Here is a 22,904-nt window from a genome sequence, read left to right on the forward strand (position 1 = left end):
TCCCGGTGCGGCGGGGCCGGCGGCGGCGCGCAGCGGGGCCGAGGCCGCTCACACCGGCGGCGGCGGCGGGGCCATGAAGGTGAAGAAGAGCGGCGGGGCCGGGGCGGCGGCGGCGCCGCGCACCGAGGAGGAGCTGGGCCGTAAGGCGCTCATCGGGCCCGACGACGTGCTGGGGCTGCAGCGGGTCACCAGCGGTGCGTACCGGGCACCGGGCTGCCCCGGGGCGGGGAGGTCGAGAGCAGACCGGGGGAGGAGGAGGTGGGGAGGGGATGGGGACCGCGTCCCCCCGGGGCTGGGGAGGGGACTGGGCTAACAGCCGGCGGGGAGGGGGCAAAGGGAGACGGTTCCCCCCCCCCCCCCCGCCCTCCCCGGGGGATGGTGAGCAGCGGGGATGGGGTAGCGCAGGGTGCGGGGCCCGCCCCGGGGATGTGGAACCCCTGGGGTCTGGGTGTAAGGAAGTGGGGACCGGCCTTGCCCCAGGGGATGCCCAGAGCTGAGGTTCAGGGCTGGGGGTGCAGTCTTTCCCCCCCACTAGGGATGCACAGGCTGTGGAGCGAAGGGGGGGAGTGTGTGTGTCCATCCTCGGGGTCGAAGGTCAGTGGTGAGATGCTCCTCGGTTCTCCCCCCATCGCCCCTCCTGTGCCTGTGCCCCTTTGCACAGGGTCGGGCCAGGCTGAGCCCCTAGCCTGTGCCTGCTGCTAGGGCAGGGGGGGGATAGGCTGAATCCCTGGCTGCAGAACAGGGGGGCTTCACTGCAGCCCCATCCAGCAGCCCCCCAGTTTCCCTTTCCTCAATATAGCGCTGCTGGTCTTCAGAGCATCCTCAGGGGACGGGCGGCACAGGAGTGTGTGGGCTGGAGGGTTCGTTGTGCTTGGCAGAACAGCTCAGTTGGGACCAGGCAGCTCGCGGCTGCATTGGACCCATCAGGATTGCAGCCCACTGGCCAGCCTGGCATGGTGATGCCCAGGGGAACCTACCCCAATGCTCCCAAGAAGGCCTTTTTTGTATGTCTTGGGACCTTATGGGTCGTTTCTCTGTGGGCAGCATGTTGGGTAGGGGGAGAGTAGTGCTGGCAGGGAGGAGGGGGCTTGCCCAGCTGTCCTCCTCTGTGATGTGGCACTGGAGCAGGCTGCATGTTGCAGGCCAGGGCTGTGTGCTGTGTTGAACCTCAGAGAGGAAGGATGCAGCTGCAAGTACGGGGTCGGTGCATGCAGGCAGCCCTGGGGGCCGGTGTGTGGGGAGAGGGGTGAAAGGAGGGTGGGAGGAAAGCCCTGTGGGATCAGTATTACCACTCAGGAAGGGCTTATTGAGGCTTCTCTGAAGGAAGGGCTGCTGATGCTCTGGGGGAGCCCCAGGTCCCCTTCTCTGACCCGAGATGTTCCGATGGGCTGCAGCAGCAGCGTGGTTCACTGCCCAGGCCCAGAAGTGCCCTGCCTATAGCAGGCAGAGCTGTGTGGCCGGCGCTGAAGCGTGCTGCTGGCACAGCCAGAGGAACAGCAGTTAGATGGTGAATCCAAGCGATGGCCGCGTTGCGCGTGCTGCGTGCTTGGTTTATGGCAGCCCCTGTGTCCCTGCCCGTCGGTGCTGTCTGGAGGGGCTGCAGGCTCGGGGCTGCCCCACACCCTCGCTCCTGGGGCACACAGACCTCACAGGGCATCTCCAGCTGGCGTGGATGGTGTGTGGCAGCAGCTGGCTCTGTCCCTGCTCTTGGGAAGCGCTCGTGTGCCCAGGGCGCAGGTGAGGCTGAGCTGGTCGCTCTGGTTTCAGAGCCAGGCTGGGGGCCATGCTGGTTGTCACCCACCTCTTCCAACCATGAGGAAGATGTGAAACACCTGAGGAATGGTTTGTTCCCTTCCTGCTGTGAGACTTCTTGGTACAAAGGGTGGGTCATACCGGACCAGGAGCAGGCACTGGGATGAGCCACAGGTAATGCCTGCCCTCGGGAAGCGTTTGTCTGTCCTGTTGGGCACGTGGGAGCCAGCAAATGCTCCCTGCCTCTGGGATCCTGGGCGTGCTTTGGGGATACAGGCATACGATACATCCACGTTGGGTGTTTGGTATCTAATTACCCAGGAGGATTTTGCAGCACCCTTGCTCAGGCTCGTTTTTCCACCTGGTGGGTTTAACCAGAGAGCGAAGGTACAGGAATATCTTCCCCCTGCTTATTATGAAACGATTAACTTGGGGCGTTCTGTGGCCTTTTCTCATTTCCACGCTCCACAGCAAGCTCTTAAAACCAGGCTGCCAAAAATACTGGTGTGAAACCGTTCCAGTCTTCAGCTCCGAGCGGAGGGTGCTGCAGGGAGGAGGAAGGACCAGACTGCAGGAGAGAAGTTCGTGGCAGCCCCAGCCTCTCCTGTGGAGATGCTGAGTCAGGGCAGATGTGATGCCCTGTTTCAGCAATTCAGGTTTTGGTGCCACTGGACAGGTGGAAGTTGAAGGGGGAGATGGTGGTGGGGTTGCAACAGAAATGTCCTGGTGCTCTGGATGCTCTTTGTTGTTCCAGATGGAGTACAATTCCTCATCGCCCAAATTCATGGGCCGGTAACGCTGTAACTTGTGCTGTTGAGGGACCCTGATGAGGGTGTGTTGCTGCCCAGGGACCCAGGGTGCTCTGGCCACGTTTAAACATCACTTCAGCAAACAAAGTCCAGGTTGAGCCATGTTAGAAGAGGGCTTGGTACAGCGGGAGCGAGTGGTTTAGTTGGTACTTGGGCTCACACCACAAGTAGCCCGTGTGTTCCCGAATGGCCTCCAGCTCGCCTGGGGAGAGGCCGAGTCGTAGACAGAGTCTGGTGTGGACCCAGTGACAGATGGAACCCCACAGCGTGGCTTCCTGTGGTGGTGGGGCACCGTGCTCACACCCGAGAGGACCTTCCAGCCCTGTGTGTGCCTGGCATGTGCTTGTCTTTAGAGATGCTCTTTTGGAGCCGGGCGTTGCCATCTCGTACCAGCTCTGCCTGCTGCAGAGCTCCTCAGTGCTTCCTCTGCCTGCCCTTCAACCTGGGTCTCTGGGACTCCAAACTGCTTGTGGTTGCTACCCATTGACCAGGCAGCAAAAGGGGGCAGGCTGTTAGCCCTGCTCTGACGTTTGGGTGAGGGGAAGCCCTTGTTTTTGTATGGGGACGCGGGGTTGGGCTGTGCCAGTGGGTAACGTTGAGTTGTCACAGGTTGAGGGTGGAGGTGCAGGATGTGGCTCTGTGGCAGGAACACGCTTTCCGTGCACCCTGAGAAGCCCCATCTGCAACCGGCCAGAAGAACCAGCTGGGCTCTGCTCCCAGCGTGCTCCTAATGAGCTTAGAGGGGGAGCTGTGCAAACTGTCCTGCACACCCCCTGTCCTCCTGGTGTTAAATTCCCGGGGGTTCCAGGGTTATAACATTTCTGGGCACACTGGGGTCCAGCTGGATGGATCGGGGGTGCTGGCCTGGAGGATCTGGGTCTTTTGGCCAGGCTGGCTCTGCTCCAGCTGCGTTAGGTGTAAGGCCAATGAACTGGTATCTTTGCAGTTAGTACCATTTGCTACTCGCTCACACAACTGCACTTACAAAGAGAGGGAAAAAGAAACCTTACCAGGTGAGTAATTTGGGATTAGCAAAGGAGTGGGGCAGAGCTCGGCTCAAATTGCCATTAATTACTGAAGCAGCCAGAGGATCAGAGGAGTCTGTCTGCACTTACTGGGACACCAGTGTCTGCAAACAGCATGTCCTGCCTCACGGAGCCAGCTGAGGACCTGGCACCTGTCGTTCCCGGGCACTGTCTTGTGTCTCTGACGGGTCACGCTGTGCTACTCCCACGCCAGCTGTAGGGCAAGGTTAATTTAAGCAAGAGCTTTGATCCCTTCTTCCATCTTTGGGGTTGGAGTCATGGGTGGTGATGTTCCCCCCCTCCCAGTCCTTTGTCAGTTTGCGATAGCACTGGCCTCCACCAGGTAGGCAAGGTCCAGCTGCCCAGGCTGTCACAGCTTTAGGCACCTGTACAGTTTGTTTGTCACCCTAGCTCAAATCTTACACTTCCAGCTTGATGCTAAGGCTGATTTCATTTTAGCAAACCTGAAGGGTTAAATAATTGATCACATACTTGGAAACAATTACAAAACAAAACCTAGATAGAGGGAACACACGCTTAATCATTTCTGAAGCTAATCTCTTCCCCGAGCTGTCACTGAGGATTTCTCTGAGGCTTCTCTCAGCAGCTTTAGCTGAAGGCCAGCTTGGCAGAGGGCTGCCCTGATGGGTCACTCAGGGCAGACCCTCTGTGGGTGACTTTCAGCCCAGTTTTCCCCGTGGCGGTAACAGGAGCCGACGCGCGTGAATCGATCGACAAAAGCCGCTCCTGGATCATGACTTTCTTTTCCTTCCCCAGTTAATTGGGCAAATGTATTGTGCTGGGAGCTCTGATTAGCTGGTGGTGTTTTTTGAGGGGGTTTAAGGAGTGGCGGTTCTGAGTTGCCCCGGGGCTGTGATGTGTAAAAGTGGTTTGATGTGGGGATTTCCTGTCGCAGAGCGATATGCCAAGCTGCTCTCACCACAGCTGCTTTCTTCAGCACTGCTACTTACTTTGTGAAGCTTTTCAGGGCTTCAGGGCTCTGTGGTAACGCCCAGCTCAAAGCAACGGGGAGATGGTTTGTTTTGGTGCTTCTGGGTAGTCTGGCGGTGCAATACGGACTGGTGGATTTCCAGGGGCATCACCCATGGTGTGTGTGTAGCATGGGGTTCCTCCTGCCAGCATTGTGGGTTTGGGCCATCCCTGGTGGGAATGGCAAAGGTGGGAGGAGAGTTGGGGGATTCAGGATGGGGGCTCGGTCAGAGCCTGATTGCCCTGGCTTAGCCCTGTGCAAGGGCAGAGTGAGCTGATTTTGCTCATGTTGTGCATGCACGTGGTTTCAGAGTTTGAGTGCAATCAGCATGAAGAAAAGGGCAGGAGAGAATGCTGGGAGGCCTTGGGGATGGGGGAAGTGCGGCTCCATCCTTCCTTAACAAGGCCTGGAGGACTTGGGATGAAATTAATTGTGAGAGGGTGAAATCTGGGAGGCTCTAGCTAAAAAAAAAACTACCCCAAAAGCTGAGGAGGCTGGCACAAAAAGCAGAGCCTGGGGGGTGGTGAGCTGTGTAGCAGGGCTTGGTGCGTAGTGGGGCACTGTGCAGGCAATGGGCACCTCCCTACTCCAGCCTGCTGGGATGCCATCCTCTGCTTCACTCACAGTGATGGTCAGGAAAGCTCCTGCAGAAGAAAAACTCCTGTGGGATCCTACCAGTGTGGGATTTCTCCTCTGGGGCATTCACAGCAGCCTGATTACTGAGCTAGGTAGGGGGCAGGGGGGCTGCAGGAGCCTTCCTCCCTCTTTACCCCTGCTGGCTTGGCTTATCCAAAACCCACAGTGTGGATCCTGGCTGCCTCATCTCGCTTCTCTGCCCCTCGATTTACAGGATTGAACTGCTGGGGCAGAGTGACAGAGCCCTGGGACAGGCTGCCCAGGGGTGTGTGGAGTCTCCTTCTCTGGAGATATTCCAGACCCATCTGGGTACCCTCCTGTGTGACCTGTCCTGGGGACCCTGCTTTGGCCGGGGGTTTGGACCCAATGAGCTCTGACCCTTCTGACCCCTATGAGTCTGTGGAATGGTTTAGGTTCCTTTTCTTTAACTGAGCTCTGGTTGTCTAAGCAGACGTATCAATACCGCTTGAAACTTGCCCTGCCTTCCCCTCGAGGTCTTGCACTCTGTCCTGCGTCACCGCTCGGCATCTTCACGGGGCTCGTGCTATTTTCGCTCTCTTCCTCCTGAGACTCTTCAATCTGATAATCTCCTAATCTCCAGCTCCCAGCAATTCATCTGCACTTGTCTTTGCTTTATACCTGGCTTATGTCTTGGGAGTTGTCTTCAAAATAGCTTCTGACCTTGTTGCCTAACGCGCGGTAAGAAATAGGCTTGTGTAGCTACGGGAAACTCCTCGTTCCCCAAATTCTTATTATGGCCTGTACTGAGGAGAGATGTCCCCGTTCCCAGTCACTGCTGCTCCATCAGCTTCTTGCACAGCATCCTCCTGGCTGACACCCATTCTCAGGACCAGATTTTGAGTTCTTTCTTACCCCAGCGAGACCTGGACAGGCTGGAGAGCTGAGCAGGGAGAAACCAGATGAAATTCAACAAAAGCAAGTGGAGAGTCTGGCACCTGGGGAGGAATAACAGTCTGTATCAGTACAGGCTGGGGGATGAGCTGCTGGAGAAGAGCTCTGTGGAGAAGGACCTGGGCGTCCTGGTTGATGACAGGGTGGCCATGAGCCAGCAGTGTGCCCTGGGGGCTGAGAGAGACAATGGGATCCTGGGGGGCATCAGGAAGAGTGTGGCCAGCAGGTCAAAGGAGATGATTCTCCCCCTTTACTCTGCCCTGGTCAGGCCCCACCTGGAGTATTTTGTCCAGTTCTGGGCTCCCTGGGATAAAAAAGATGAGGATCTCCTGGAGAGAGTCCAGAGGAGGCTACAAAGATGATGAAGGACCTGGAGCATCTCCCCTGTGAGGAAAGGCTGAGTGAGCTGGGACTGTTCAGCCTGGAGAAAAGAAGACTAAGGGGGGACCTTATTAATGTTTATCGATATCTTAAGCAGGGGATGCAGGAGGAAATGGGCAGCCCCTTTTCAGTGTCTGTGGGGCCAGGACAAGGGGCAATGGCTGCAAGTTGGAGCACAGGAAGTTCCACACCAACATGGGGAAGAACTTTTCCCCAGTGAGGGTGCCAGAGCCCTGGGACAGGCTGCCCAGGGAGGTGGTGGAGTCTCCATCTCTGGAGAGATTCCAGCCCCGTCTGGACACCGCCCTGTGCAATGTGAGCTGGGGAGCTGCTCTGGCAGGGGGGTTGGACCCCATGAGCTCTGAAGGTCCCTTCCAACCCCTACAATTCTGTGATTCTGGTACACCCTGCTTTCTGCTGTGGGCTGTTAAAGGCTTAAAGAGGAGCTTTGCCCAATCTTAGGCCGCAATGAGCGCAGCAGAAATATCCGGAATGTCTGAGAGGGGACACGTGCTTTGCTCCTGATCGCAGAGAAGGAGCACAACCTGTCGTTCCCATGAACTCCTCGTGGTAAAACGTGCCTGCTGGGGTGGTTGCAAAGGAAATCTGAAAATATAGGATCGGCTTCTCGCTTTCTCTGAGGAGGATCAAACCCCTAATCCCATCCATCCACTGAAATAACAAGGAGAGGGCGGGAGGAGAAAGTACCTTCATGAGGCACTGCTCTTGTGTTCCCCAGCGTTGTATTAGCCTTCACCTTTTGCACTCCTCCATAACGCCAACTTGGTGAAATACATGGCTGGGAACGTGCACCAGGGTTCAGGAGAGAACAGGCAGTGCCCACTGTCATTGTCTGGGCTCTTTTGCCACCTTCTTCTGCAGTCTTGGCTGTTCTTGGGAGGGGAGGAAGGTTTCCTGGATGAGACCTGGCTCTTCCCTGGGTTGGACAGCCAAGGTGTCACCTTGGAACTGTACACAGTGAGTGAGCACCCATGAGTTCTGGTAACAAAGCTAGAGGTGTCTTAACTGAATGCCTTGCTACAGATGGCTGGTTGGGGCGGGGGGGGTGGTGTTTGAATCACTTTTTCCTACAGAGGGAATTGGGGAATTCCTGAAGGGATCCATTGTGTCTGGCTCAGGAAGTCCATTACCTCTGCTGAGGCCACCACAACACGGCTAGTTGTGCTTCCAAACTTCCAAACCACGGCAGACCTTAAGAAAGGAAATGTCCCTGATGGTGGAGAATTGCAGATCTTTGGGCACAATGAATGGCATTACGGGGCAGGAGCTGCAGAGGCACCACCAGGAATAGTGATGGGTCAGTGGGCAGCAGCTACTGGCACCAGGCTGGGGCAAGCTGCAAGAGTTTGCTGTGAGAGCAACCCCAGCTTGGGTGGTGAACTCTTTCCAGGAAGGGTTGGGGTGTGGAGGTCTTGGGCATGGCAATTCACGGGGCTTTCAGTAGAAACCCTCCTCTTCTGTGACCTAATGTGGGTACTTGAGGACAAAACCCAAACTGTAGTTTCCCAAGGCAGTGCAGAAGTGTCCATCCCTTCATCCCTTGTTCACCTGAATCAGGTGAGCCCTGAGGGATTGTTCAGGGAGATACCATGATTATTTGGCTATCAGGTGTACCTTCCCTCTAACGAGCTGCTTCACTCCATGGAGGTTTGAGCTGCTCTAAAATAGACATGGCTGCTGCCTCCAGTCCCCAAGTTGTGGTGACGGTGAATTAGGATAATGAGAGCAGATGATACATTTAAATGCGTCACGGAAGTGTGGGCAACTGGGCCCTACAGTAATTTAAAAATAAGTCTGTATGGGATGAGATTAGCAAATTTGACAGTGCTCAGCTGAGCAGAAGTATCTGCCAGTTGCGTGCAGCCCGTTTGCAGTAAGACCTTCCAGCATAGCTGCGGGCTTCTGTGATATATGGGGAAAAAACCAGTTTGTGACTGCTTTGATTGATTTTTGAACAAGAATTGCAGCAAGAAAATTTAATACAGACTGAGAGGAATACATATATCTTGGGTTTTTTTTTTTTTTCTTTTTCCCCTGCTAGGAGACTAGGCACTGCCAGAGGAGGAAAAACCACTTGATTGCAGTACTCTGGCTGCTGATCTTCCCAGATGTCATCCAGTTAGATACTGGCATGTTGATTTTTAGGAAAAAAAAAAAAAAGAAGGAAAAAAAGGTTTAAAATCTTTTCAGTGCAAAAAGAGTTGGAAAATATAGTGCAGGGATGCAAACATCAATGAGCAGGAACGTGGTGGGGATTCTACCCGGGTTTTACTCCTCTTCGGTGGCTCTGCTTGACTCTCCTCTCCTCCAGATGAGTCATGGACACTGTTACTGCAGCAACGCTGCTGCCAAGGAGGGGGATAAAGCTGTTGCCATGGTGCTGGATGGGCAGGAATTCTGCAGGAGGAAAAAACACTTAATAATTAACTTGCAGACAAACGCGGCTTCCGATTTTGCCTGCGTGCTCTAGGGAAGGTGTCCTGGGCTCCCAGGCGACCGCCAGCCTGTTCTGGTACAGCCCCTTCACCATCGTGGAGAGCAACGTGTCCAAGCGTGGCCGTGGGGCCGAGGGAGGCGAAGCCGGGGCTGCGGGAAGCGGTGCCTGCTCCTGTCGATCTGTGTTCTGCATGCGGCTGCTTGGAGTGGGGAGGTTGTGGGATGCGTTAAGGATTTGGGCTGGCTGATGTGTTGGAACCTAAAATCACTGTGGGACATCTACCTGAGGATTGCTGAATGTTGAGGCTTCAGGAGAGGGCTTGGTTTAAATTCCTGTCCCATCTCCTTGGCTGCTGTTAAAGATGGCAGAGAAGGTTTTGGGCAGTTCTTAGGCTATTTTGGCTACCAGTTGGCTTGTGATTTCTTGTGGTAGTGAAAAAGGTTGAGCTTTTTTATCTTGTTCTTCCTGATGGTGTGGGTACCGCTGTTTCTTTGTGCCATACTGATTAGGAAAGGGAAACCTCCCTGCCAAATGCTGGAGATGCTTCAAAAACAGTCCTCTCTTAAAGTCCCCTTCCTGATGGGTGGTGAGGATGGAGAGCAGCAAAACTCTCCAGAGAGTAGGTTTGATACCTCTGGTCTCGTACCAGTGGAAGAGACTCTTGACAGTTCCCCAAGTTAAGGAGAATAAAAGGCTGGTAGGAAAGCTACACTGGCTGCAGGCAGCACCCAGGAGCAATCTTCCATGGCGCTGACTGCAGCTATCTTTGTCTCTTCACTACAGAGGGACCTGATTTCTGTAATTACAGCTCCCAGCATGAGAACCTCGCTGTCTGGTAGTTGCGATGCGTGGGGTCTGGGATGTTCTCTTACTATGCCAAAGCAACCTTTTATGAAGTCCTTATCTATGGGATGTGCTACCCACTGCCTGGTTATGGAACCATATCCCCCAGCCCTAACGTAGGTACCGGATCTGCTGCGCCGGCGCCGAAGTTGGGGTTGTAATGGGCAGGTGTGATCTCGAACTTGGTTTCATATATTCAATGAATAAGCCTTAGGTGGATGGGTGTATCTGAATTTTAAAAATAGGAAAGCAGACAGAAAGAAGTGATTAACTCAGGCTAACAGCAGGAATTAGTAGCTGAGAAAGGGCTTAGAATTAGAGTGTTAAAGTATTACTTTCACCTTAGGACCTCCGAAACAAGTCTCCTACAACACGCAGGTGTGCAGTGGTTCACAGGCTAACCCAGCTTGTATACATACAACTTCTGTTAGGATTGGTCAGGATAAAGTAAGTTACTGGAGCTGCTTTCCATCTGTGCCTGTATGTGCAGTGAAAATGAAGTACCACTGCTCTGTGCCCGGAAAGGAGGTGGATACCCAGGCCAGGAAGCTGTCTCAGGGCACAGGAAGGCTGAAGAAAGAAACAATGATGTTTTCTGGTGGAAGCAGGGAAGGGCTCTGTTCCCAGACTGGTTTCCTAAGCTTCCACACCATTTTCAGTGCTGAGGAGAAAACATCCTTGTGTGGGACAAGCATTGGTGGAGAAGAAGCCATCCTTTGTCACAGAGGGCTGGAGACAGGGAGGTGGCACAAGGCAGGAGGACGCTCCTGTTCCAGTTAAGTGCAGGCTTAGTGCTCACAAAGCTGCTTAGCACTTGCATTCTGCCAGAGGGCAGTTTTTAAAACGGGCAAAGCCTCTTACACTGAAAAGTCTGGGATTTGGTGGAGGTGCTGACTGTTCTCAAAACCCTGAGGGGAAATGGATGCAGAAGATGCTGGTATAGGGTTGGGAAAAGGTGATGACCTCCAAGTATTGCAGGAGGGAAGCCTTTTCCCTGTCCTGCCCAAGCAGGGCAGTGTGAGCATTCAGAACTGGGACTGTCTTTATAGACCTCAGGTTTGGATTCAAACCGGGGTAGTAGTGGGGATGCCTTGGGGCTGCTCTCGCTGCTGGCTGTGACCTCCAAAGAGCAGCCAGAAATACCTGGTAATTCTGGGCAGCCTTCATTTAAATTTACTTTCCTCTGCAGATTATTTGTGCACTCCAGAGGAAAATGTTTACAAGATTGACTTCACCAGGTTCAAAATCCGGGACATGGAATCTGGCACAGTCTTGTTTGAAATCACCAAACCAGCAGCTTCAGGTGAGCACATGTAACCCCCCCACCCCAACTTTCATGAGCAAACACTAGTGTCTGCTTCCTTTTGCCTTTTCCCCACTTTTTTACTCAATACCTTTCCCCAAAATAGGGGTTGTTCTCTGTTGCAAGACGGAGTTAAGAGTCCTAGCTTGCAGCAGAAGCACTACTCAGGTGTCCCTCTGTACTAACACAGTGAACAGAAGCTGTTGCTGCTGTATTCTTGTGATTGCCATCTGTGTCGAGAAAGGACAGATGGATGTTGTAAACAGAAGCAGAGGAGGAGGAGGAGGAGGTCACCGTGTGTTAGTCTCGGCTGTTCACCAGCCAGAGTCCCCCTCTACGTAGTTTAACTGTTAGTGTAACACCTTTCACTCAGGAGTCAGGAAAGTGGCATTTCTGAAAGGGAGAAACTTCATCAATTGTGCAAATTAGTCAAATGGAAAATTTGCATATTTTAATTGTCTTCCTAATTTTATAGGTGTTACTTGTAACCACCAAAGCGTTACCTGTTGCCAGGCATAATAAAAGCCCATGGCAACTGCTCCTTTCCTCATCAAGCACGTTTTTGCATCTTCCCCATCTCCCAGCAGGTGAGAGGGAGTTTTCTGTAGCTTAGAGGTAGAGAACCAGATGTGATCCTGAATGGAGGTGGGAGCAGAAGAGTATCAAACCAAAGGGTCAACCTGCACTACTCTGAGTGACCAGTGGCGGATGCCTTAGAGAGGGTAGGAAGAGGGTAAACACGTCATCGGGTTTTCTCAGAATAGTTTCCTGCCTTGTATGACTCAATAACCTGTGATTGCAAGTATTTTTCCCTGGGTTTCTGTTTCTCAGACGACTGTGACGGAGATTTGCTTTGCGCTTTTCCAGAACGTGACCACAATGACAAGAAGGACATTGACCCCAACGCCGGCCGCTTCGTACGCTATCAGTTCACCCCAGCTTTCCTTAGACTTCGGCAAGTGGGAGCCACGTAAGTAATTGCTCATGTGTAATTTTACTAGTACAGGAAACAATGGAAATCTTGTTTAAAAAAGAAAACAAACAAGTGGCTCTTGCTTGTTGATCCTGTCAGGAAGAGATTCACGCTAAAAGGGGGAAAATAAGGTGCACAGACCACCCAGATATTCTGATTCTCTTGGGTGCGTTGTGTTTTGCTTGCCAGAGGCTCTGCCAGCTTCGGAAGATGTGTCTGCAGCCTCTGTGTTGCATCCCCCCCAAACTGTTAATCCATAAATATGCCTGAAATGGTGAAAAAACATTTGACCCTTGATATATCTGAATGTTCTATGCGTCTGGTAGCGCTGCCTGGATCCGTCGATAAACCACACCAAAATGTGAGCACTGAAGTATCTTTCTGTAAAGCTTTAGGCCAAAGGTGACTGTATTGTCTTTTTAGGAAGTTAGTAGTGATTACTACTAGTACTACTATCTCTACTACTCACGCTAGTGAGTGATCTGAAGTGCCTATCCGGCATAGTCGGAGGATCCTTCCTTCACTGCAGATTGTGTGTCTTATCTATTTCCTCCTCAAGTGACTCCAGCTCTGGTAGAGTCTGTGGCTTGCAGTGCTGTGGTGTGTCCCTGTAGCACGCTCTAAGAGGAAATGACCATTTGGTTAGTACCACTGCTTTATATTTTTGGCTTTGTTTTTTTTTTGCTCTTTCCCCCCACAGAAGAGCTCTCTTCTGCTTTCAGGAGCGGTTGCAAATCTTGCTTAAGCAATGAAGCTCATTTCAATCTTCTTTTTCAGGGTGGAATTCACAGTGGGGGACAAACCCATCAATAACTTCCGCATGATCGAGAGGCATTACTTCCGGGATCAATTGCTTAAGAGTTTTGATTTTGAATTTGGGTTCTGCATCCCCAGCAGTAAAAATACTTGCGAGCACATCTATGAATTCCCACAGCTCTCTGAGGATCTCAGTAAGCTCTCTCTAATTACTGCATCACTGCATAGGGATGTTAATTTAACGTGTTTTGAGGAAGCTCTTTCTTAAAATAGGCCCATAGAAAGTGGGTAGGGTAAAATACCTCCAGGTAGTTTTCTATCTGCATTAATATGGCGTTTGTTTTCTAGTGGCGTGTATCTTGCCCCTCACCAGACAGTTGTTTGGGGGTTTTTAACTCATAAAAGGGATGCTTCAATGTCAGGGAGAAAAAAGGTAATTGTGTTATAAAAGAAACAAAACCCTAGGGTTAAAGACACACCCAATAAATGGGTGACTTAATGTGGAGATCGGCGATGGGCAACACGCAATTCGATATGAATTTTAGGTGAAGCCGTTTATTGGGTGGAATCACACAGATTGTATACATTTGTTACTGCAAATGTGGCAAGCTAAAAAACTGCTAATTGGTTACATACACTGATTACACCCCACTGATTGGTTAGTGATTATAACGAGTTCTGATAAACATCTTATAGCTAAATATCCTTAGTTTACCTTTGATGCCTAAAAGCATCCGCACACCGGCTGTTTTGACCATCTTACTATGGCTGCTTCTTAACATGTTCCATTACTCCCAAGGATCTTCCCATAGCTGCTTCTTGGTTTAGGGCAGTTTGTACCCCTGTCTTCAAGGCCGCTGTGTTTTGAGAATGTGATTATCAAAATCCTCTCAGCATGAGTAACATTTCCTGTCTCATGGGAACACCAGGATATTGTCAGGGCCTGTGTCTTTGGTGAGGAGAGCTAGGCCGCCAGCAGGCCCGCTGCCTTCCCCAACAACTTAGACATTATGTTCTGTTTTAGTGTTTGATGAGCTATATTGATAGTCTGAGAGGTTTTAGTGGGAACATAACTTTTATTTTCCCTCCTCTCTCCCAAGACACAGTAACATCAGTACTAAATCTGCGTGACACTACATGCTTTACAACCCCTAATCATCTGTGCCAGCGCTAAAATCACAGTCTGTGGAAAATACAGTGATGCACTGCTGCTGACTTACTGTCACACCAGGACAAATTTGAGTTTGCCATTTGATCACTTTTTAAAAACAAAACACCAAACCCCACCCAACTTTAGTGTGATACTGTTTTGAGGTTAGGGAGAGCACTTGCACTTTGGTGCCTTAACACGTTTGGATGATGTTTGGAATTCTCTAAAAGTTACTGTCTTGGTTTTGATTCTTCACTTAAAGAGTTTGCTGCTTTCTGAGCAATGCTATTAAATGTAATTGAAGCCCAGTGCAGTGTTGCCTCAGTAGGGCTTCTGTGCAATGCGATTAGTTTTTAATTTATTTTCTTTATTTTCTTCGCCCCTGCAGTTCGAGAGATGATCCTTCATCCATATGAGACACAGTCGGACAGTTTCTACTTTGTAGACAACAAGCTGGTGATGCACAACAAGGCAGATTATTCATACAGTGGAGGACCTTGAGGACAGGACACACAGCCAACCTGCGCTGGCCTTCCCTCCCTTTCCCATCAAAGTCGTCAGGGATACCAACACCTTTGGTTCCGTTGCCTGCAGTGTCAACTGGACAAGGATCCACAAACCAAGGACTCTTTGCCACAGTAGGAGTTTCATGACTAAATTTACCAGTCTCGTCTTTTTTTTTTCCAGCTTTGAAGCAGACCCAGTTCTTCAGAAGTTTAAGGGGGTTCTACAATCCTAGATGATCTTTGGATACCACTTCCCTAAGTTCTCTCTAAGTGTCTGCTTTGAAAATGGCCTTGTGGGACCTGGGGGGATTTGGCCCTAATTCTGTGGATTTGTGGTCTCGCCCTCATGTATCTTTTAGGACGTGATTGCTTTCTCAAGGAATGTAATCTGAGCAACCCCAGGAGTGGATGGATGCAAATGCAGAGCTTTGTTGATTTGTTTCTCTTTGTGAATGCTTCAAAGGCATGGCCAATTTAACCTGTACATCCAGTTGAAAATGTCGAGCGTAACGTCTTGCAAAAGCAAGTTTCACCTTTAGATTAGTTCTCTAAATGAGTATTTCATCCTTTAGTCGTGCTCCTTCTGTGTAATACTCTGTTTAGTCTGGGAACACTCACAATGAAGACCAGGAGTTCAAAGGCAGAGCTGTTTCTGATCAGGTACTGTCCTTACGTTTCAGATGAAGACAAGGTAGTATTGAGGCTCTGTGAACCTCCATAAGCATTTTCCACTAATTTCAGTTTTCACAAACTTGTTTGCAGGAGGGTCAGGAAGTATTGAAGGATTTTTAGCTTGATTTAACATTTTAACATAGCTAACATTCAGCTTATCGTGCAATATGTTTTCCTTGTCTATTTTCATTCATCTCTGCTCAGTACTGAGGTAAGGGCTTCAGCACTGCTTGTTAGAGCAATGCTTTCCTTTGTCTGGGGCAGTTGGTGAGTGTGGAATTTCTGATTTTCCATCTGCAAGCTGAATTTGAAGAACGTTATGCCAGTGTTTTCCCTTTGTTAAAAACGTTTCCAGGCAAAAGAGCAAATCTGAAACTCCAGGACGTAAAGGCACAGAGCAAATTTAGCAAAAACCCTTTCTTCAGACTATAAGAAGTTTAGGACCAATTTTGCCTCAGTTTCCTGGCATGTGCTTCTGAGAATGAAAGAAGTAGCAACATCAAAACTAGTGTATGCAAAACAAAACCTGAGAAGGCTTTGTGGGGTAGCCTGGTGTCATGAAATCCTTACCCTAAAGGTCAGCTCACTGCTACTTTGAAAAAGATAAAAGGCAGTTGCAGTTTGTAGATACTTCTATAAATACTTGATGTCTCCATGTCTAATTCTGTGAGTTTAAGTGGAACATTATATGTTAGCCTCAGATAGGTGTGATTTGTAATAATTTTTATAAAATCCCATTTCCAGTCCTGATGAACATCTTTCTAGTCACAGCCTAAGTCAAACAGAACTACAGATGGTTCCAAAGGTAGCCATCGGCCTAAGGACAGGGAGGGCTTTGTGCTCTCTGTGTTGGGGTTGTGGTCACTAGTAAATGTGTTACCATTTGTCTTTGGCTTGGCTCTTTTCTGAAAGAGGATTCAGTTTTCTAAAGAAAATGCAGTGAGTTTAGGTCACAGCACAGAATTTTTTATTGATAGCTAAGAAAGTACGTGAAGTACACTGATTTTACACAACAAGTAGCTTGTAGTAATAATTATCACAATGAGACTTGTATTTATCACTATTTTTTTGTCTCTAGTGTATTAAAACATACAATTAGGCTACGGCTGACTTATCTGTTTGAGAGTTACAGAGAATTTCCTCATCATTTGTCCAATGCTTTGAGCTACTGATCATTAAATTTTACAGCACAATGATTACTAAATTACTAGTCTCAAAATGTCTAAGGCCTCCCCCCCCCCCATTTTTCTTGCATCAGGGCTGTTAAACTAGCTATATATTCAATGATAGTCTACAGGTTAAGTATCTGTGAGTTTTGTTCCAATTCTTGAAAGAGAAAAATATACCGAGGACAGGGTGTGTGTGTCCATACCTAGCACCCTATAAAGGTGTTTTTTGGGGGTAGCTTTCAGTTCTCACCTGCTGTTCATAATAAGCACCTTGGTGTATATGATTTTTAAAAGCTTTCTAGCAATGGTGCTTGCCCAGAACTTCCAGTCACATGTTTCAAACAGATGTGTGTTTCAGACAGAAATACATCTTGGTGTATTTTGATGAGAGCAGTTGTCCTACTGGGGTGCAGACTCTTGTGTTATGGTGCAGAGTATCATAGAATCACAGAATCACAGGGGTTGGAAGGGATCTCCAGAGCTCATGGGGTCCAACCCCCCTGCCAGAGCAGCTCCCCAGCTCCTACTGCACAGGGCGGTGTCCAGAGGGGTCTGGAATCTCTCCAGAGATGGAGACTCCACACCCCCTGGGCAGCCTGTCCCAGGGCTCCCTCACCCTCACTGGGGAAAAGTTCTTCCCCATGTTGGTGTGGAACTTCCTATGCTCCAACTTGCAGCCATTACCCCTTGTCCTTTCCCCACAGACACTGAAAAGGGGCTGCCCATTTCCTCCTGCATCCCATACTTCAGATATCGATAAGCATTAATAAGGTCCCCCCTCAGTCTTCTCTTCTCCAGGCTGAACAGCCCCAGCTCACTCAGCCTTTCCTCATAGGGGAGATGCTCCAGGCCCTTCATCATCTTCGTGGCCCTTCTCTGGACTCTCTCCAGGAGATCCCTGTCTTTTTATCCCAGGGAGCCCAGAACTGGACACAACACTCCAGGTGGGGCCTGACCAGGGCAGAGTAAAGGGGGAGAATCACCTCCTTTGACCTGTTGGCCACACTCTTCCTGATGCCCCCAGGATCCCATTGTCTCTCTCAGCCCCCAGGGCACACTGCTGGCTCATGGCCACCCTGTCATCAACCAGGACCCCCAGGTCCTTCTCCACAGAGCTCTTCTCCAGCAGGTCATCCCCCAGCCTGTACTGATAGTATAGTCACGTTCTCCTCCTTTTTTTATTCTACCTCTTTTTAAGATGTTGGACTTCAAAACCAAAAGTAATTCCATAAAAATATTACTGTGATCAACAAAAACCTGAGCAGTAGATATGGCCCCTTTAAAAAAAACAACCCCAAACCCTAGAGAAAGTTACCTTGTCCCCAGTAGTGCTGTATGTTGTTGAATGCAATTTCTGACACTGCATTTTGTGATAAGGTTTAGGTTAAGAGGGTGAACTGTCCACAACTGATCTCCTGAATTCTGCTAACAGTTCAGATTCTGTGTATTTCTAACAGAAAATTCAGTGTGAATCATAAAGGAGATAATTTATTGAGTGAATTTGTTCTCTTCTATAATTAGGAATACTTTAAAACAGGAACAACTACTGGACATTTTTAATAAAAATAAATTTCAATCTATTTTAGCTTTAACTTTTCAGTTTGAGGAACTTTACTTTTTCAGAAGTCCCCACAATTTGCTACAAATAAAAACTCAGCACTCTTAAACCAAGGCAAATAACACAACTTTTGCTGGGAAGTGTAAGGGAGGTGTTTTTTTTTCTGCATTCCACTGCAGCAGTTATTGTTATCTCTCTGTTTCACCTGGAAACAGGTAGTTTGCATTTATGTAAGGTCACCTACATCCACAATGTTTACAAACGTGTAGGAATTGCTGTCCAAGGGAGAGGTGCCATTCCTTTGCTGCTTGTTTATGCAGGAGTTTAATGTGTAGTGTCAGTGTGGGACATTGCACTGTTGCACATAGCACTAGAAGAGTGTTTCTTCAAAAACTTTTACAGCACAGTTGCTGTTTTAACACCACTTCTGTCCTTGTTTTGCATTAAAACTACATGTGGAACTGAAAGTTAAAGACTTTGTATGGCACTGAACTTCAGCTTTAATTGGAAAGGGAGCTGAGAGCTCTCAGGTGAGTCGTAAAATAAACCCCACATTTTTTTCCCTCTTAAACTGGCAGCTGATTCTTACTATAATGCAGTTGAAAAATCAATTCTGAACAGCATTGTTCACAGAATGGGTTCATCTTCCTGCCTGGTTATTATTTTGTATTTTAATGTTAATCATTCTTGGCTTTCCTTTGGAAGTTCATCTACAAAATCACCCAATATTCCTGTAGTTTCATTTTTAAACTTATTTTAATTAGTGCTACAGCTGTTTTAACGAGCCAGGCTGGAAATTCGGGATCTGACTTTCTCAAAGTGAAAGAGAACATCAAACAGCTAACCAAGATTATCTGCTAATAATGACTAGCTGTTTCCTGTCATAAGACATGATTACACGTGTACTTCACAGGGTGAATTAATCTTGGGAAAAGAAACTAAGTCTCTGTGAGTGCCAATAGTGACGTCATTTTTCTGAGAGACCAGGAAATTATAACTCAACACATTTTTTCACTTTCTCAGTCTTGGATTCCTTTAAGCTTCAGGGTTTTTTTTAGAGAAAACCAGCAGGAATACACTTGTGGTTAAGTGCTATGCTGCATGGTCTAATAATTCACAAGCTCCAGTGGCAGAAAGGGAACAATCTAAGATTAACACATGAAGTATAAGGATGGTTTAAATTTTAGAAACTATGGTGACAATAGCCAAAATAGTTTCTTTGAATGTGTCCTTTCTGTGATGACAACTATGAAATAACTGAATATTCCACTTTCCCTGGCTCAAGGAGAATTTTCTTTTTAAATGAAAAAGTCTCTTCAGGTTTGACAGGCAGGTTTTGGGGTTGAGTTCTTGCTCATCATCTCTCTCCACGTCTTGTTTTTGAGCAGGTCAGTAAGATAGCTCTCTCTGTCACTCCTCTATTTGAGTCTTATTTTAAAAGAGTGTTAAAGTAGTGGCTGGCTGCATGTGAAACATTACAAGCTTCCAAGTTCCAAATGTGGTCATTTTGAGCAAGCTGACTATTAAGGTATATTGAGAAATAGAACTGTGTGTTGGCCCATAAAAGTTAGATTCCCATCTTCATGACAAAATTTAAAGGGAACTCTTAATCATGTAAAAATTATTTGGGGGTTGTTTAAGGTAAGAAAATGCTAATATCCAGCTCCCATACTTAATATGTATTATAAAAATGTTCTATTAATTATTCATAGCCTGAAGAAATATGGTTGACAGCTCGATTTTCCTCAGGTCTGACTAAGAATGAAACTACAGAGATTACTGCTATCCCTTACTGGGGGAACAGGGAAGAGCAACTAGAATGGCCTGTGTCACACAAAACCATTGACTCCAGCAGTAAGAGTCATCTTTGGGAAAAAGCCAGGGAGAGGGAAAAGAGTTAATTGTGGCTAATTGGAACCAAGAGTTTTAAGGCCATGGTAAGGGTTAAATGTTTTTCCTCTTAAGTTTGAGGTAGCTGGTAGCATCTGTCAGCAGCTCTTTTCTGTAGCCCCAGCATAAGCATTACCTGAGCCTATACAAATGTTTCAGTATGAATCAGATCCTAAATTTCATTGGCAGTTCACATCACTTCACCTGAACACATGGAAGAGTGTGATGCTTAAGGCCTCAAGTGCAGCTCAGTTGTTTTCTAAATCCCAGGACAGTCTGACTAAGCGGGTGAAATTGTGTGTTTGTGTATCTGTTCACAAGCTGTAGTTAACAGCCTCCCTAGAATCACTGTGTTAATGCCTACTGTGATGTCTGCTTGTATCTTCATGCTACACTGAGAAAACCTGTTTGAATGTGACATTGACTTTTTTGCATAGAATCAGAATTGTCTGTATTAAAATGTATTTATAAAAAATATCTATTTTTTGTGGAAGGAAAGTAGGATTCTAGTTAATATACCATTGGGAAAATGTTAGAAACATTTTTACCAAGCTCATTTATAATTCTTTGTATCTTGTAAGTTACCTGATTTGTTTCCTCTAAGAACATCCACTGTGGCCCCTTTAGTGGCAATGCAATGCACTGTCATGCAGAGAATCTGGTTTTCAGAAAACTGGGAGTCTTTTGTTTCCTTTTGGGACAGTAGGAAATCAAGTAGGTTGCCAGGAGAAAAAGGAACCTTGGCACCAAATCCACTTCTGTGGCTTTGGCTTCATTAACTAGTCTGCTTCACTTGTCTGCAGATAGATAAGTAGCAAGAGCAAAGATTGAGACTTCAGGATAAAGAAAATTAGATGCTACAATTTAGTCTTCCTGTAGGAGAAGGAGAGTACTAAAATTAATTTATACAAGGATTAAATAGGGAGTACACTTGCTTAAAATTATTTAATATTGGCAGCTTAGTCATAAATGTGCATACTAGAGAAAATGCTTAACTTTTTCCATTACCTCAGAAAATGGTTCAAAAACATGTCACTTTCATTAGCAAGTGTTTCTTCTGTAACAAATTGCAAAATGTAAAAATAAACTGAAATAAATTATTGATCCTAGAAGGTGGGTGATTGGTGATTTTATTTAAATGTTTATGTTAGCACTTGAGAAACTTCTTCATTTCAGATGTCTTCCATCAATATTCCAGCTCCAGTTTTGTGCAAATTTGTGTAGCTAGGTTTACTTTCTGATGATTGTAAACTAAGCAGTGCACATCTAAAAATGCTCCAGTGATTTCCATAGTTACACTGGTAACACCATTACATTGAAAGTGTTTAAATTCAGCTTTCTGATTGGTTAAAAATACCTTGGGGCAAAATTAAAATAAATTCTTTTCAAAGTACAGAGCTTTGGAATTCCACAGATTGCAGTTATGCACCAGGCAGTGCTTTTGAGAAAGCTGCTGGCTGCATTATGGCGAATCATAGAATTGTAGGGGTTGGAAGGGACCTCGAGAGATCATTGGGTCCAACCGCCCTGCCAAAGCAGCTCCCTAGGACACATCACTGAGATAGGCGTCCAGATGGGTGTTGAATATCTCCAGAGAAGGAGACTCCACCACCTCCCTGGGCAGCCTGTCCCAGGGCTCTGGCACCCTCACTGGGAAAAAGTTTTTCCCCATGTTGGTGTGGAACTCCCTGTGCTCCAACTTGCAGCCATTGCCCCTTGTCCTGTCCCCACAGCCACTGAAAAGGGGCTGGCTGATTCCCCCTGCATCCCCTGCTTAAGATAATTATAGACTTTAATTAGGTCCCCCCTTAGTCTTCTCTTCTCAAGGCTGAACAGTCCCAACTTACTCAGCCTTTCCTCATAGGGGAGATGCTCCAGGCCCTTAATCATCTTCATGGCCCTTCTCTGGACTCTGTCCAGGAGATCCCTGTCCTTTTTATACCAAGGAGCCCACAACTGGACACAACACTCCAGGGGGGCCTGACCAGAGCAGAGCAGAGGGGGAGGATCACCTCCTTTGACCTGCTGGTCACATTCCTCCTGATGCCCCCCAGGATCCCATTGTCTCTCTCAGCCCCCAGGGCACACTGCTGGCTCATGGCCAACCTGTCATCAACCAGGACCCCCAGGTCCTTCTCCACTGAGCTCTTCTCCAGCAGCTCATCCCCCAGCCTGTACTGATACAAATGGTTGTTCCTTCCCAGGTGCCAGACTCTCCACTTGCTTTTGATGAACTTCATCCAGTCTCTCCCTGCCCAGCTCTCCAGCCTGTCCAGGTCTCTCTGGATGGCAGCACAGTGTTCCTGCATGTCATCCACTCCTCCCAGCTCTGTATCATCGGGTACTTGCTTTTGAAATGAGTGACACCTGCAGTTGCTGTCTGTGCCACATCGACTAAAACGGAAACACCTGCTCAGGCTGAGATGAGTTGTACTGGGGTAATTCCATCTTGATGTGTTTGCTATTTTAGTCAAAAATTCCTGGGGATGTCTCTGTGAAGCACAACTACTTACCTGGTTTTGGAGGAAAAGAGGTGTAATGGTTTTGTTTGAAAACATCTGCTGTAAGTCACTTTGATTCCTCAGAATTACCAGGGATGCCTCAGTAACACAGCACCCAGCAGAACAGAGATTGTGTACTGGAACCTGCAGAAGGAAGTTATATGAATACAAGGCTTTAACTTTTCAGCTCTCACTTGGAGCTGCATCAGATACCTGCACAAAGCTCGGCAGTAAGGTGGTGACCTGAGCACAGGTTTGTAATGTGACTGTTGTTTGGGTATTGCTTGTGTGCAATCTGCAGTGTCTGGTATCAGTCCTCTTACAGGCTCCTCTAAATCACAGGATATCTCTAGTGTTGCCTGTACAGGTTCTCTGGGGTTAGATGCTCTCTCCTGGTTAAGTTTATATTTGGAAGGAGCTGAACAACTGGAAGCATCAGGTCTATTTTCTTAGAATTCCTGAAAGGACTGGATGCTGATTTTGTTAAATACCTAAAGAGAAGAGATACAGCAAAATAGGGAATAGTAACTCTAATAAGGCAGGTTAAACAGTGTCTCTGATTTTGATACTTTAGTATAATTACCTGGACTGGTTAAAAAGCTGCTGAGATTGAAGAGAA

At 48.1% G+C, this 22,904-nt stretch overlaps 1 protein-coding gene across 2 annotated transcripts; it reads left to right on the forward strand.

Moving 5' to 3' along the window:
• Positions 1 to 61: 61 nt before the first annotated feature.
• Positions 62 to 14,490, forward strand: UNC119 (unc-119 lipid binding chaperone; the record flags this gene model as incomplete). Of its 2 annotated transcripts, none has more annotated exons than XM_084272927.1 (5): positions 62 to 194; positions 10,997 to 11,110; positions 11,978 to 12,080; positions 12,861 to 13,033; positions 14,378 to 14,490. In XM_084272927.1, 5 exons carry the CDS (start codon positions 74 to 76, stop codon positions 14,488 to 14,490), a joined length of 624 nt encoding a protein of 207 aa, XP_084129053.1. The 2 variants fall into 2 exon arrangements, with proteins under 2 accessions (XP_084129053.1, XP_084129052.1); XM_084272926.1 differs by having other exon boundaries at positions 74 to 194; positions 11,942 to 12,080.
• Positions 14,491 to 22,904: the final 8,414 nt, after the last annotated feature.

The sequence above is a fragment of the Gallinula chloropus genome (assembly GCF_964237585.1).
Source record: "Gallinula chloropus genome assembly, chromosome: 19".
Classification (NCBI taxonomy): domain Eukaryota; kingdom Metazoa; phylum Chordata; class Aves; order Gruiformes; family Rallidae; genus Gallinula; species Gallinula chloropus.